This window comes from Alexandromys fortis, unplaced genomic scaffold, assembly GCF_014885135.2.
Source record: "Alexandromys fortis isolate MF-2015 unplaced genomic scaffold, M_Fortis_MF-2015_v1.1 scaffold_127, whole genome shotgun sequence".
Classification (NCBI taxonomy): Eukaryota; Metazoa; Chordata; class Mammalia; order Rodentia; family Cricetidae; genus Alexandromys; species Alexandromys fortis.
Genome location: NW_026068006.1, coordinates 1,936,193 through 1,952,251, shown reverse-complemented (window position 1 = coordinate 1,952,251; position 16,059 = coordinate 1,936,193). Strand labels below are relative to the sequence as shown.

Sequence of the window (16,059 nt, the reverse complement as noted above, 5' to 3'; positions counted from 1 at the left end):
TTCTAGGAAGGAGGAAGCCCATTCCTCTACAGTCCTGACCCAACCACAGAAGAAGCAAGATGTGACTGCCCCACTGAATAAGGTACTGAGCCACATGGCTAACACAGATAAGAATAATGACTAATAATGGGCTAATATAAGTTATAAGCGTTAATAAGAAGCCTGAGTTAATGGGCCAATCAATTTACAACTAAAGGAGACCTCTGTGTGATTTCTTTGGGACTTAATGATTGAAGGAAGCGGGAAGGACAGAAACCTCAGTCAACAACAGTCCTTCAAAATTCCTGTTTCACAGAAAAGTCTGTCAGATATTCTAGGCCTGTAGGCTAAAGATGGATGTCTCAATGCTACAGAGGAACCTTGGGTGATTGTCCAGACAGTCAGCTGTTTCAGTCATTTCTCACATTTTTTGGAAGTTGTTTGCTTTGCATGTCCTGCTTACTCAGCTAATATTTCCTTCTCCATCTTTAGTGGTATTAAAGTTATAATTAGACGAATCTTGGCAAAAGACATATCAGGAACAAAACTTTAGACTCTTCAGGAGAGAACAGCAAGTGGAATAATTTCTATAAATTTGTGAACCAGACACTGAGAATGTATTTCTTACTTAATCATTGTTCTTGTTGTATGTAGTTTCGTTTTTGTTAAGGTTATAACTTTTCCTTTTTATCTGGACAATACTTGATAAAAAAAATTATATGTAGTTTTACTATGTTAAAGTTAGAACTTTTTCTTCTTAATCTAAAAGGGGGAGATGTGACAGGAATTCTGTCCCCAGTTGCCTAGTCAACTGAGAGAAGCATTTTGGTCCAAGAGGCGAGATTTTCATTGGAGATGGACATGACTGAGAGAAAAGGCTGAGAGAAGTGTGCAGGTCCTCTTGAACCAGGAGCCAGGGACTACCAGTGTTAGTGTGATTCAGAGCAGGTTCCCCTTTTGGTAGTTAATATTTGTGCATGGATTTTGCCCGTAAATAAACGGAAGAGAAATTTTACATCACCTTCTTGCCTCCTGTGGATCATTGTTCTTCTGGCCTCAGTGGTTGAGAGGTCCCACAGAGCTACCATAAACATTTGCCACACTTTAAACAAAATATTCAAAAATAAAAGCTTATTCCTCTATAGTGTTATTTTGTACCATTTGGGAATTCTATCAATAATACTTTTCTTTTAAGTTTTATGAGACAAGATTTTTCTGTATAGCCCTGGCTGGTGCTGGAGGTCGCTTTGTAGACCAGGCTTGCCTTGAACTCAGAGATCTACCTGCCTCTGCTTCTTGTGTGCTGGGATTAAAAGTGTGCACAACCACCACCTGGCAATACTTTTCAATACTACATTATAAACAAATACCAACAAGAAATTGTAACCAAACAAAAATGACTATAATAAAAGACATACAATGCCTCTCATGACTTCTACTTCTCTTCAATTCGGGAAGGTTACCTTATGATCTGTGAGGGTGTCCTACTTAGATTCTTATGCTCACTGGAGGATTTTTGAGACTGGGACCCTGAAGAATGACTAGAGAATGCATGCTGTCTTACACCCGAAGAAGGATGCTGTAGTCGAGGAGGTAGTGCTGATGGAGCTTTTATTGGCTTGCTTAGACTCTTTGGCCCTCTGTAATCCATATCTGTGGAAAACACAAAACGATCTCACAATTTCCCTGACGTAAGTTAACAACTCCAAGTACTATCATCATAATCTTAAAAGACTTTGTTGTGAATTTACCTGAATTAGACTTTTTCATCTTCTTTCCTGACACTGTGTTCCAGCTTTCTGGGGGAGGTGGCTTGAGGTTCTTCAGTGTATGTCTTCAAAGTAAATGAAATCTTCATTAGTAATAATATTGCATATGAACACGGCTGGAGAGAGGGCTCAGTGGTTAAGAGCACTGGCTGCTCTTTTAGAACCAGGGTCCAACTCTCAGCACCCTGGCTCACAAAGGTCCTAACTCCAATGCTAGAAGACCCAATACCCTCTCCTAGCCTCCTCAGGTAGCAAACATGCATGCACTGCACTTAACATGCCAACAAAACACTACATCTTTAAGAATCAACATTAAAACACATATCCTGCATTGATATTAGAGATTTTCTATCTGCAATATTTCCCAATTTTAGCCAGGCATACTAGCACATGCCTGGTCTACAGTAAGCTCTAAAATAAGTCAGGTTTATGTAGAACCAGTCCCAAAAAATAAATATTTATATTTATTTTAGAGAGAGGAAAAAAAGAGAAAGGGTAAATTAGCAAGATGCTACACATCCTTAATCCAAGCCTTCCTGGAGGCAGATGCAGATCTATTTCTGTGAGGCCAACCTGAACTATACACAGCTTTCAAGACAGGCAGTGCAACGAAGTGAGATGTTACAAACAAACAAAACAAAACAAGGTTCATTAAAATTACTAAGTAAAGGCTAGGTGAGGTGACCTTTAATCCCAGCAATATGGAGGTAGAGGCAGGCATATCCCTGAGTTTGAAGGTAGCCTGATCTACAGAGTAAGCTATAGAAAAGCCAGGGTAACAGAGAAACCCTGTCTCAAAAAAAGTCAAAAGGAATTAAATATAGGAAAGTAGTGATATTTATATTGGAGTTTGCTGTACTATATACTTTACAGTCATATATATTTAAATTTGTATTTTTAATAAAGGTTAAGGTGTAGTTTATTATCTTTTCCTCTAGTAAAGGGAGCAGTAATTCAGAAAAATATTAATTTTTTTTTTTGGTATTACTGACACTCTTTAAAAAAGGTTTCACTATGCAGCCCTAGTTCACATCAACTTTGTCTACCACTTTGGCCCAGGAAATCTGTTTGACTCTACTTCCTGAGTGCTGGGTTAATGGCATACACCTCCACACCCGGCCACTGACAAACTACTGACTGTATATAATCCTGCACTAAGAAAATAAATAGGAATATGGTGCTTGTTCTATAACTCCATACTTTATAAACTCACCAACTTATGGTGTTCTTTAAATTTCTTTCTCAATTTGATTTTGATGAATATATTTTAAAACTGTAGCCATTAAAATTAACTAGCATTTCAGAAAATGTACCAATGAGCAAAACATTAGATTTAACCTCAAACTACTGTGTGTTTGTATGCTGCCTATGTGTGTGCTATATGTGTGCATGTGTCTATCAGGTTTTTCAAGGTACACCTCCAATGAACCTGAAGTTCATTTTACATGGCTAGCTGAGCACCAGGGATTCACCTACTTCTGATGTCCAATATGGTGTTACAGACATACACAGCTATGTCTGGCTTTTATTCAGAAGTTAGAGATTAAAATTGAGTTCCTGGTTTTGTTGCTGTTTATTCTCTTTTGTTTGGTTAGTTCTATTTTTAGTTTTGAGTTTTGTTTTTGTTTTTATTTTATTTTTTTGAGATGGGGTTTGTATACCCCTGGCTTCCCTAGACCTCTATGTAGACCAGGCTGGCCTTGAACAAGTTGCATACCTAGTTTCAAAATCAGTTCCTCTGCAAGGAAACCAGTATTCATATTTACAGAAGGCTAAATCAAAGAGTTTTAGCAAACACCTTGGCTGAAAAATACATACTTTTTTCCCGGTTCTTCTGATAAAACTGGTCCATTCTCAGAGTGAATGCCATGACTGTCTGCATTAGAAATTTTTCCATTATGATCCAATCTAACCTGTTGAACACCAAAAAGAAAAATCAGACACCCGATTCTTTTTAATACATACATCAGTAGCTCATTTTTAAGTGAGTTATCAAGTCACCTATATATCATTTCAACTGCTTATGATTTCAAATAAATTGAATTCAAATAAAATGGATAAAGACCCAGCACTCAGGAGGCAGTGGCAGTAGGATCTCTGTGAACTTGAGGCCAGCTTGGCCTACAGAGTTCCAGACCAGCCAGAACTATACAGTGTAACACTGTCCCAAAAACAACAAGGACAAGAAAAATTTTACAAACAAATTTCAACATTAGGATGATTCTACTTGTGTTTAGCATAAATGAATTGTGAAATCCAAATAATGAACAGTCAAATTTTAGTTGATGGTTTCTTTAGAAAATAAGATAAAGTCACTTTCTCTTTTAGTAGAAATCACTTACAGGGCATTTATCTCCAACTTCGTATTGTAATCCAGCAGCAATGGAATAATCACGTTTCTGTTGAGCTGTTAATTTAAAAAAAAAACAAAAAAAAAATCAATAAAATACCAACTTTATCTTCTTATTTTCAAGTGCTACAAGGCAATTTTACAGAACATTCAGTTTAACTTACCTTGTTTGGACTTCAGCCAAATTTCATACTCCACATTTCTATAGACTGCTGGGTTGAGTGACTTAAGAACCTTTCTGGACAGAGGAAGGTCAGCCACATTCCCATTGTTCTCTGGGTTCTAAATAAACAATGTCAGACTTCCAATCAACACAGAAATGCATTTAAAACATTGTTTCAAAAATGCACAAAAGCAAAACAACAACAAAAAAAAACTTAAGAAAAAAGTAGGAAGCAGCAAATAAGTTCCTTCTTTTCTTTCCTTTTTTCTTCGTTGTTTAATGGTTAAAGCTAAGCACACTCCAGCACCAGGACCAGTGTGCAGTTGAAGAAGCCTCATGGAGAAAAGGATGAGGAAGGTGATCATCAAACAGAAGAGGCCCATGGCCTCAGACAAGGCAAAGCCCAGAATGGCATAGGAGGAGAGCTGTTGCTTGGGAAACAGTACAGCCAATCAAGCTACCAAACACTGTTCCAATGCAAAACCCTGACCCAGTCACACCAACAGAGGCAGCGTCAGCACCAATAGCACAGTGGGCTGTGTCAATGTCCTGGAAAACAGCACTGGTCCTGAATTCCCATCTGGCCACTTGGAGAGGGGAGTGGCTGCAGGAAAGCTGTCCAGACACAGGCCTGATTAGACCCCAGTCCAGAAGCAAACCAGAACAAGCAATGTCTTGGTGGTCTGCATTTTTCAATCTCCCAGCATTAGCCCCCTTGCTCTCAGTGCTGAACTCCCCCAAATAAGTTTCTTACACTAACATAGCAATGCCAACTAAGGAAAATGACCATAAAATTTGGGGCTTCTTAAATACTAAAGATTAAGTTAAAAAAAATACCTCACTGCCTGAAGGCTTAAATCCATTCACATCAGTAGCAGCAGCTGTACTCTTACTCCTATGAAGAAACAAAACACCAATTAGGAACCCAAGATATATTTGCATACAATCAACCTTTCTTTTGTTTTGTTTTGAAACAAAGTTTCTCTGTTTAACAACTCTGGTTGTCCTAGAACTCACTTTTTAGACCAGGCTGGACTCAACTCAGAGATCCCTGTCTCCTGAGTACTAGGATTTGCAGGCATACATACTGTTATACTGTTAATGTAATCAACTTTTTTTTTTTTTTTGAGACAGGGTTTCTCTGTGTAGCTCTAGCTATCCTAGAACTCACTCTGTAGACCAGGATGGCCTCAAACTCACAGGTGTGTAGCACCACCTAACGTGTAATCAACTTTTAACCTCAAATAAAACACTGTAGCCAGCTACATACCAAAATGTGAGGCTCCAGTAAGTTCTTAAGTTTTAGTATATGCAAATATATATTACACATATATAAAATGGGTGTGTGTGCATATATAAAAATCAGATTTACTACTATTAATTCTTACTGGCTTAATAAAAAAAATAGGGGTGGCAGGATGCAGTATTTGAGTGGGTAGAATAACAATCTACAAAAGATTCAACATAAAACTTTCTTAAGTATTAAAAACTTTTACAAAACTGTTATAACCAAATTATACCATTTAATAAAAATTTGTAACAGAGGTCTAAAGAGTCATAACCATTTTCTAAAAAACACTTCCTGATCCTCAGTACAACCAGGAACCATCATCAGCCTACTTTTCATTCATTTACTCTACAAGTATGAAAACCTACTATGTGCTGCTCACTACAAAAACTGTGCCTATACAATCCAGTACAAGTAAACACAAACTAGGTAAGCAGTCAGTATATAAGAGCTACTACATACTTCAGCAAACAAAAGGCAGCAAGCACAGCAATGTAAGATAAAATACAAAGTGGGGGAGGAAGGTCTTGCTGAAATAGATGCCTTTGAATAAAGACAGGTAACAAGACAGTGTATCATATCTAGTCATATCTAGTACTCCATACAAAGGAAGAGCCCAAAGTTGACAAGAGGCTGAAGAGGAAAAGGGCCTAAGTAGCCCCACAGTATCAACTTTGCTGTCCTACTTCTCCTCAAGAAATCGACCTCTAGGTTTCAAAATAACCTCCAAATATTCACTAAAGGGAGCAAGAGCCTGAAGTCTAGACCAGAAATCACTCATCATTCCAAATACACTTCAAGATCCAACAATAAGAAGGTGAAAATAAACCTAGAGCATATTACACCTCTTTCCTCCTAGTTACCTCACTAAATGGATCTATACTTGACAAGATTATACAGTATTCATCCGCTCAAAACCAATGTGACAAAAAGGTATCCCCCTACTTCTAGTATAGGAATTCACACTCAGGGCCTCTCACAAGCTAGGCAAGCACTCAATCTCTAGATATATATATGTGCCATATGTAAGTATGTATATATACATGTATATAGCTAAAGCAATTTTATTTATTTACTTATTTACTTATTTATTTATTTATTTATTTATTTATTTATTTGGTTTTTCGAGACAGGGTTTCTCCATAGCTTTTGGTTCCTGTCCTCGAACTAGCTCTTGTAGACCGGGCTGGCCTGGAACTCACAGAGATCCGCCTGCCTCTGCCTCCTGAGTGCTGGGATTAAAGGCATGCATTACCACTGCCTGGCCACTAAAGGGATGCTACATTTCAAGGACAATATAAAAGGGAAGCAAAGCAGAAAAAAAAAAAAAAAAAAAAAACAACCATACATCCTACCACATACCTGCTTCCCTTCCCAGATGTCTAGAGTCACATCCTGGATTTGCTTCTGTAACACTACAAACATCTACAGCATTCAAGAGACAAGTTTAAAGACTCTCCCACTCCAAGTATAGGTAGCAAGTTAAAACAATCTATCTAGCTATCTCCTAATTTCTCTAACACATCTGGATCAAGTTATGTGTCTGGAAAGGAGGGGCAATTTCTATTTGTACACAATTAATCAGCATATGTTAGTATAAATAATGGCCAAATCTTCAGTCCAAATCAGAAAGTTTTAATTGAACAAATCCCTAGAAGCCAAGCATGAGACATACACCTGTAAACAAGCACTTGGAGGTGTGTGTTTTAGGGTGTATGGAGGTGAAGAGAGGACAATCAGGAGCTTACGTCATTCTCAGCTACACAGCTCACGGATACCTAGAGCCTGCCTCAGAAACAAAACAAAGGCCAGAGAGATGGTCCAGTGGGTTTAGGATCCTACAATGCTCTTGCAGAGGACCCAGAACCCAGTCAAGAGGTTCACAAGGACCCAAAACTCTAGCAGCAAGGAATCTAATGCCTTGGCCTCTACAAATATCTGCGCTCACTCACCACAAACGTGCACACAGATACATAATTTACATACTTTTTCAAAAAAGAAAACAAATAAAAACAAAAACAAACATGGATCCACTAGAGAATGCAGCTCACTGGTATAGGCTTTGCCTAGATATGACTCTGAATTCATTCCCTAACACAGAAAAAGGAAAAACTCTAGGGTCCAAATCAACAGACATCCATCCATTTTAAGGCATGTTTGAAAGAACTAGGGATCCGCTAAACTCAAGGTGCACCTCTAGTGTCACATGTACAGCCATGTTCTCATGCTTCAGCAAGAATGTTACAGGACTTTCATAAAAGATGAACTTCTTAACATTTATAAGACTTAACATCATAAGTTAACACACAATACATAATGAAACTATCCTACTTTACGTGCTCTCATGTAACTCTACCAGAAAACACTGAAATACCCTCATTTTAAGCTACTGAGGCATCTTTAAAGAATTTAAATATGCACCTCATGTACCTACCTAGCAAAAACAGACATGTCTATGTCCAAAACTGTGTCTAGATGTTCAGGGCTGAGAATCCTAATCTGTAACCTTGAGGGATTATCTCACATAACACCACACTAGAACACTCCTCATTCTAAAAAGAGGTGGCAGAAGTAATGAAAGAAAACTATAAAAGTCATAAAGATCAAAACAAACCTTTTTCCATCACAGGACATGTAAACAATAGTTAACTTTACAAATGTACAATGTACACACACAGGTGGATCAAATCTACTCCAAATGTGTATAAATTACATACATACAAATTGTCATTAAATAAAACAACCTTCTAAGATGACCCCATGTAGAAACTAGGTCAAAGTGATGGCAGCAATAAAGAAACTTCCCTGCAGGTGGTACTTTATGAGCACACCTTAGCACGGGAATTTCCTTAGGTGACACTGGAAAGGAGCGGTAAGAATAAAATGACTCTTACTTGCAGCTGTCATCCTCAGAATCTGATATTTCACTACTGCTTTCAGCAGCCCCTTCAGATGTTTCCAGTCCCATCATGACTTTACTAACATCAGTTTTAAATACCTTCTCATACAGCAATTCATAAAGGAGAGCTGCAATATAAAGAGGCACAGAATGCAACATTATACGCATGTTTTGAAAACAGGGAAAGTGACAGTACCACTCAGGCTTCCAAAATTCTTAGTAGGTATATATAAAACCTTAGAGTTAATAGCGCCACTTAATCTGAAAGACACCTAGAGAGCAACAGGAAATTTTGTCTGTGCATATTATGTTTGAAACCTTGCTTTAGAGTACATATTTAAAGTACAATTAAGAAGTATCAGACCTATGATGCGAACATGACAGAAAGTGAGCAATGCCTTGGTTCCACACACTCCACTTACGCTCGCTGTGTCCTCGGTTTACTCCCAGCACATGAAGCACTACCGTGTCCAGTCTACCGCCTAGGGATGTCTCACAAAAGGCCTAACCCAAAGGTTTCAGATAGGAAAGATTAAGCAAAATTAAGTTTGTAGATATGCAGAACATTAGAGTACACTAGCTGACAAGTCAGAAGATTGGAATATTAGATAAAGTACTCATTGGGTTCTGTAAAACATGAGGGAGAAGGCTCCCTGTAACCTGGCTTCATATTTTAACTTTGTACACAATGAACTAAAAAAAAAAAAAACTTAGAAAATATATTCTTAGGGACTTGGAAGATAGCTCAGTTGGTAAATACTTGGCTTATAAGCATTAAGAGCATGGTTTGGATCCACAGCACGCACATTAAAAAGCCAGGTGTGGCACCATGCGCTTAATATCCTAGCGCCAAGGAGATGGAGACAGGAGCTGCTCTAGTGGTTGCTGGTCAGCCAGACTAGCCAAAAAGGTGAGCTCCAGCCACATTCAGTGAGAGATCTATCTGGTCTCAAATTTTAAGCTGGAGAGGACATCCAATGTTGACCTCAAGCCGTATCACTCACTGTCCACCCCCATATTTTAGAAACACGCACACGCAAGACAAAATGGGGGGGAGTTGACCTTTGGCTCTCACATGCATATATACACCCACACTTACAAACATTATAATAAGCACACTAACACAAAAAAATGTACTCAGTCATCCCTGAAGGAGAAAATATTTTGATTAATTTTGTCAAATTTAAAAAGTTGACCAAAAATTTAAGAAATATTCAAAACTGTCAGGAGCCATTTCCCCCTATCATTACAGGAACCATCACCCTAGGGAGTCTGCAGAGAACCTCACACCCATAATTACGTTCTATTGACAGAATCTGCCCCTCACCCAATTAACTGTTAATCTATTAGCAGAATACGCCTCACATTCCAGCTACCCAGGGAACCAGGTGTGGCAACTTGTGACTTCTTGGCCTGTCTGTCTGTCTGTCTGTAACCTAGCCTACGTGACCTGGAACACGCGGCAAGAATCCAGTTACCCTCCCCCCCCCCCCCCGTTCCTTACCATATATAAACTGTAACCCGTCCCTAATAAACGGAGGCTTTGACAAATCTGCTTGGCCTCCTTCTTCTGTCTTAGCTCATTCCCTTCCAGGTAGCGCCCCTCCGAGACCCTGGAGTAACCGATTGCCGGGTGGGTTACAACCCCTAGACTGAGTAGCCCACCCAAACGCAATCGACACAAAACCATGTGAACTGTGATACTCATTTATTTATTGCAGTGCACTTCCTGAAACTAAGTGCACTAAGTTCATGCTCACCATCTAAGTGGAGCCCCACAAACCATCTCACAGACCATCTATCTTCCAGATTCTGGGTAAGAGGTGATAAAGTCTCAGAATCACCCACATTCAGTACAGGGAAGGTACTCTAAAAAGGCTTCCTCTTTCGCAACACTGAAATGTCCTGACTTTAGCCAGGAAAGTGGGAGATGCAGTCCAAAAGATAGCTAATAAATATTCCCACCTCAAATATAAAACTTGTACTGTCAAAATGTTCACACTCATACTTTTACTGGATACTTAAAGTAGAAAAAAGTCAGGTGTGGTAGTGCATACCTAATTCCAGTAACTGGGAGACAGAGACAGGTGGTTAGTCAAGAGAGTACATAGCAAGACCCTGCCTCAGAGAACAAAAAGGATAAATAAGAAATCAACTACATACAAAACTACTGCTCATGAGGAAAAGTCACTTAAAGCAGGGAAGGTGGCCATTTCTCTTCTCCTTAAATAGTATTCACATGGTGGGAGGGAAATTTCGTCAACTAGGAAATATTTAGGAAAACCTGTAGAAACTGAGTATCAATGGGGTACCAAATGTGACTCTCCTCGACTGGATAAAGGCTAGGGTGCTAGTAAGCATCCTACAAAGCACAGGAAAACACCCCAAAAGAAGAATCTGGCCAAAAATCTCTACAGTGCTAAGGGTAGGAGATCCTCCCTTCAAATAAAATACAATCAAATGCCTCATTTGTTCACTCACCTGGATTTTCAAGCTATATAATAACTTGAAAAATCAATACATATCCTAACTAAGGCTCTGTAGCTTGAGCTATAATTTCTGTATGTTTGCACACAAGAGGATACTTACACTGACACATAGCAGAACTATCTTTATATGTTATAGGATAGACAATATCATAATGATTTCCATTCGAAAAACACAGTAACACCTGAAGAAAAGAAAATAAGCAACATTTCAGTCAATCACACATTTAACATTCACAAAAAAAAAAAACCTGTTTCCAAAGCCTCTGAATCACTCATTTTCAAAACCGTATTTCAGAAACAACAAAGCTCCAATGTTCTCACACTACAATACACCATATCATGGTGAAAAGCCAGACTGCACTTACATCAAAAGTTTCAAGGCCAGTTTCCACTTTACAGTGAGTTTGAGGCCAGCCTGGGATACTTGAGACTCTGTCTTAAAAACAACAAACAAGTGCTATGATTATAGTTGTGCATCACTACATTATGTTTGAAACATGCCAAGACCAAAACACCGCAGATGGAACACTGAGGTCAAGTCCCTTCTCTCCCCATCCTTAAATGATAGCATTTCATCACTTCCTCTCCCCCTCTTAAACACAATTAAGACACAGTATCCTTCACCTGGACCTGCATGATTCCACTAAACTAATATTCTCTTACAGTGAATCAGCTGGTTTCTTTTCTTTCTAGGCTTCATAAAACTTTTCCACTGTTCCTACCCTATGCCCACACAATGCAGCGATACTGCTGCTACCAAAATGACCTTTCCAGTGGGAAGCAGGCAAAAGCAGTGCTATGTCCACAAGTTGTCGGACTACTTAACATCAGGATGAAACAAATAACCTTGGTCACATAAACATCCATTTTTAAAAAATATGACTTGACTAACTTTAAAAAAACACTATCATAACTTTCATATAGCAATATTTCAAGTCATTTAAAATTACAGCTTAGGAGGTCAACGTACCAATTAAGCAGCTTTTATTTAAATATTTTTTAAATATTTCAAAAAAGTCTTACCTTTTCGGGAAAATTATTTTCAGTTACTTGTGAAGGTGAAACATTTGGCTCCTGATATATTACAAAATCTTTCCTAAAAATAAAACTCAGATATTACTTTTCAAAAAATGTATTTCATTGACTTATTCATTTATCTGTGCATCAGGCAATATTCTAGGCACTGAAGACAGAGCAGGGGAAAAAAAGAAAATGAAATAACCTCACTATAAAATATCGAAAGTAGTGCTTCCAAAAACTAAAATCTCAAATGAATTCATACGTAAGCAATACAGAATAACTGCAAAGATTAATTGTAAAAGGAAATCTGGCACCCATATAAACTCGAGTCCTGTTCCTGGAGCCATTCATTCTACTGGCCCTGAGAGGAAGCCTTTTCTCTATAAAGTTGGTAAACAATAGTTTTTAGAACACAGTAAGACATTTTTTTTTTTCTGTGCCTTTTACCAACAACCCCTCGAGAATTAAAACATTTAAACACTGGTATCTGATGCAATTAAATAAACAGAGAAAAAGCCTTAGAGAAGATCTTCCAAAACTAAGGTATAAAACAGCTTGAATTAAAATTTTTGATTGAATGCACTATACTAATTTTCCAATTATTTTATTTTTACTATTTGATTTGAGAGTTCTACAGTTTACCTGTACATAAGAGAAAGGGCACTTATTTCCACTTGTCCTACCCATTCCTGTATCAAGGGAAGAAAAATTGGCATAAGTATCTCACATTTTATAATATATATTATAATATTCACCATAAACAAGGCCCTCCCTCACCCCCAGGGTTTCTCTGTGCAGCCCAGGCTGGCCTTGGACTCACTCTTGAGACTAGGATGGCTTCCAACTCAAAGAAATTTATCTGTCTCTGCCTCTGCCTCTGCCTCTGCCTCTGGAGTGCTGAGATTAAAGGCATGTGCCACCACCACGGCTTCAGGAAGGAACTTTATGTTTCAATAGCTCTTCCAAATTAAAGACAAAATAAATAGGTGTCACATACTAAAGCAGACTTCTTGAACTACACCTTAGCCTAATTAATAAGGCCTCTCAAATAGTCCCAATGTGATATCCTCTAGTAGAAGACTGTTTAGCTCACAAATACTACACTCTTCACTTCTGCAATATGGGTCACATCACATCTAAAAATGTACATGTTGGGCTGGAGAGATAGCTCAGCAACTAGGAGCACTCGCTGCTCTTACAGAAGACGCAGACTGCAGTCCCCCGCACTCACACAATAGCTTACAATATTGGTAATTCTAAGTTCCAGAGGACTCATCATCTTCTAATGTCCATAAACACAATGTATGTGCAGTGCACATAAATATGTAAAACTAAAACATCATAAACATAAAACAAATCTTTTTTAAAGTAAAATAGCTAGACGTGGTCACAGTGGTGGTATACGCCTTTAATTCTAACACTAGAAAGGCAGAGGCAGGAGAATCTCTGTCCAGCCTGGTTTATAGGACAACTTCCAGAATGGCCAAGGCTGTTACACAGAAAAACCCTGTTGGTGGGGGAGAGGGGCACTAGTAAACAATGTCTTCCTATGGTTAACCTTCCAAATAAGTTCTATTAAACAATCACCATCAACAAAATACCTTCATCTCCCTTAACCAAAGATCAGTCATCAGATATTTCCATTAATAAATATTAATAAATAAATTCTATTTCTTAAAAGAAAATGAGCAGTGGGTAGTGCACACCATTAATCCCAGCACCCAGGAGGCAGAGGCAGGAGGATCTCTGTGAGTTTGAGGCCAGCCTGGTCTACAGAGTGAGTTCCAGACAGCCAATTCTACATAAAGAAACCCTGTCTCAGAAAAAAATAATAAATTAAATAAATAAATAAATGAATGAATAACTGAAAGGTTATTCCTTTTATAAACCTAAAAATGTCAAAATCTAAAAAGCAGATTGATAACTTCCAAGAACCAGGTGGAAACATTAAGCACAAAAAAAAAAAAAAGGAAATTGATTTTTTGGGTTTTTTGTTTGTTTTATTTTGCTTTTCTAGACAGGGTTTCTCTGGAGGCAGAGGCAGAGGCAGGTGGATCTCTGTGAGTTCAAGGTCAGCCTGGTCTACTATAGAGTGAGTTCCAGAATAGGACCCAAAGCTACAGAGAAACCCTGTCTTGAAAAAAAACAAAACCAATTCCCCCCCCCCCTTCAAATCAGTTGGCAAAAGGAACACAGTATTATTCAGTTTTCAGTTTCTGTAACAGATACCTAAGAAAATTAGCTTTTTTATTAAAAAAATACTTTTTTTTTTCTAAACTAGGGTTTCTCTGTGTAGCTCTGGCTGTCCTGGAACTAGCTCTGTAGATCAGGCTGGCCTCAAACTTACAGAGATCTGCCTGTCTCTGTTTCCCAAGTGCTAAGATTAAGAAACTGGGTGTCACCAACACCCAGCAGAAAATCAACTTAAAAAGATTTAGATCTTTATTAACTTTTATTATACGAATATTTTGTCTTCCATGTATGTCTGTTCACCACCTGTATGCCTGGTCCCCACTGAGGTGAGAGGAGGCTATCAGATCCCCTGGAACAGGAGTTACAGCTGTGAGCCACCGGGTAAGGCTGGGAATCAAACCTACATCCTTTGTAAGAGCAATTAGTGCTCTTAACTGCTGAGCCATTTTTCCAGTCTCTTGAGAAAGTCCACTTGTCAGGAGAAGGGATTTTTTTTTTGAGGAAGTGGCCCTTGGAGAGTGCACATGGTACCCATGCACATATCAGCAGCATTAACTGGACTTAGCAGGTTATTTAAAAAAATATCAGGTTGAGAGGGAATAATGGGGGGCATGGCAGGTGTTAGAAGAAGCAAATGGAGGGTATACTTGATCATATTTAATTAATGTTTGAATAATTATTAGTATATATTTCATTATTAGTAGTACATATCTAATACATGTTTAAAGTTCTCACAAATAAAGATTAAACAGAGAAAAGATTAAGTTTGGTTTGCCGAGTCAGAGGTTTCAATCTATGGTAGACTGGCTCCAGTAGCTTGAGCCATGTGGCAAGATCACATCAGGGAACATGTCATAGAATGGGCTGCTCACCTTATGGTAGCCAGTAATCAAAAGAGGAAGAGGAAGACACCACTGTCCCAGAACACCCTTCGAAGGTGTGTCCTGGAGCCTGACTTCCTCTGCCAGGTCCTGCCTCTCAAAGTTTCTACCATCTCCCTGTATGCAGCACTGATTAAGCAACAAGTTTTGAATACATGGGTCCGTGGTGGATATTTCAAATCAAGTTTTAGAATATTCTAATAATTAAATGTTAAAAACAAAATAAGGCATTGTTATAAAACTATGCCAAAATGTAGCATAAAAATCCAAACCAGCATAAATGTGGAAAACAATACTTTTAAGTAAGATTTTAAACTTACATAAAATAATTTTTACAGATTCTATGATATAATTGACATTGATTAAACTATAATACTTAAACAACACAATTTGATGTTTTGGTATAACTGTCTAGAAAACCAACAACAATCAAGATAATGAATATATCATGTTGATGGATACTAAATTGTTTCCTAACTGTTAAGAAGGTAGGAGGGTGGTTCAACATACAAAAATCTGTCAATGTAATTCATCATATAAACAAACTGAAAGAAAAAACCTACATGATCAGCTCACTAAATGCTGAAAAACCTTTGACAAAATCCAACACCCCTTCATGATAAAGTTTTTAAAGGAAACAGGGATGCAAGGAACATACCTAAATATAATAAAGCAATATACAGCAAGCCAACAACCAACAGCAAATTCAATGAAGAGAAACTCAGAGATTTCACTAAAATCAGGGACAAGACAAGGCTGTCCACTCTCTCTATAGTGATATATTATTTGTGTTTTAATAAATGAAGCTTGCCTAAAGATCAGAGTGCAGAACTAAGCCACTAGAGTCCAGGAGATGGGGCACACACCTTTAATCCCAGGACTCAGTGCCACCCTGGACTACCCAAGAGTGAATCAGTCTAACAGAGAAACAGAGCTCACACCTTCGATCCCAGCACTTGGGCTGACACGTTCTAATCCCAGCACTAGAGAAGAATGTATGGCAAGAGTTCAGTGCAGTCTGGGTACAG

General features: G+C 38.3%; 1 protein-coding gene and 1 pseudogene across 1 annotated transcript in view; both read right to left on the bottom strand.

The window, feature by feature from the left end:
• Otud4 (OTU deubiquitinase 4) overlaps window positions 1–12,688 on the bottom strand; it is a 32,702-nt gene extending 20,014 nt beyond the window's left edge. Inside the window, exons 1-10 of the mRNA XM_050161507.1 lie at window positions 12,600–12,688; window positions 11,961–12,033; window positions 11,038–11,119; window positions 8,444–8,576; window positions 5,099–5,156; window positions 4,263–4,380; window positions 4,091–4,155; window positions 3,567–3,661; window positions 1,731–1,813; window positions 1,443–1,632 (exon numbers count right to left, since the gene is read on the bottom strand). Of these exons, the coding sequence (XP_050017464.1) occupies window positions 1,443–1,632; window positions 1,731–1,813; window positions 3,567–3,661; window positions 4,091–4,155; window positions 4,263–4,380; window positions 5,099–5,156; window positions 8,444–8,576; window positions 11,038–11,119; window positions 11,961–12,033; window positions 12,600–12,673 (971 nt within the window). The 5' untranslated portion in view covers window positions 12,674–12,688. The remainder of the gene's footprint in view (window positions 1–1,442; window positions 1,633–1,730; window positions 1,814–3,566; window positions 3,662–4,090; window positions 4,156–4,262; window positions 4,381–5,098; window positions 5,157–8,443; window positions 8,577–11,037; window positions 11,120–11,960; window positions 12,034–12,599) is intronic.
• Window positions 4,387–5,090, bottom strand: LOC126513271 (ATP synthase F(0) complex subunit C1, mitochondrial-like; annotated as a pseudogene).
• Window positions 12,689–16,059: the final 3,371 nt, after the last annotated feature.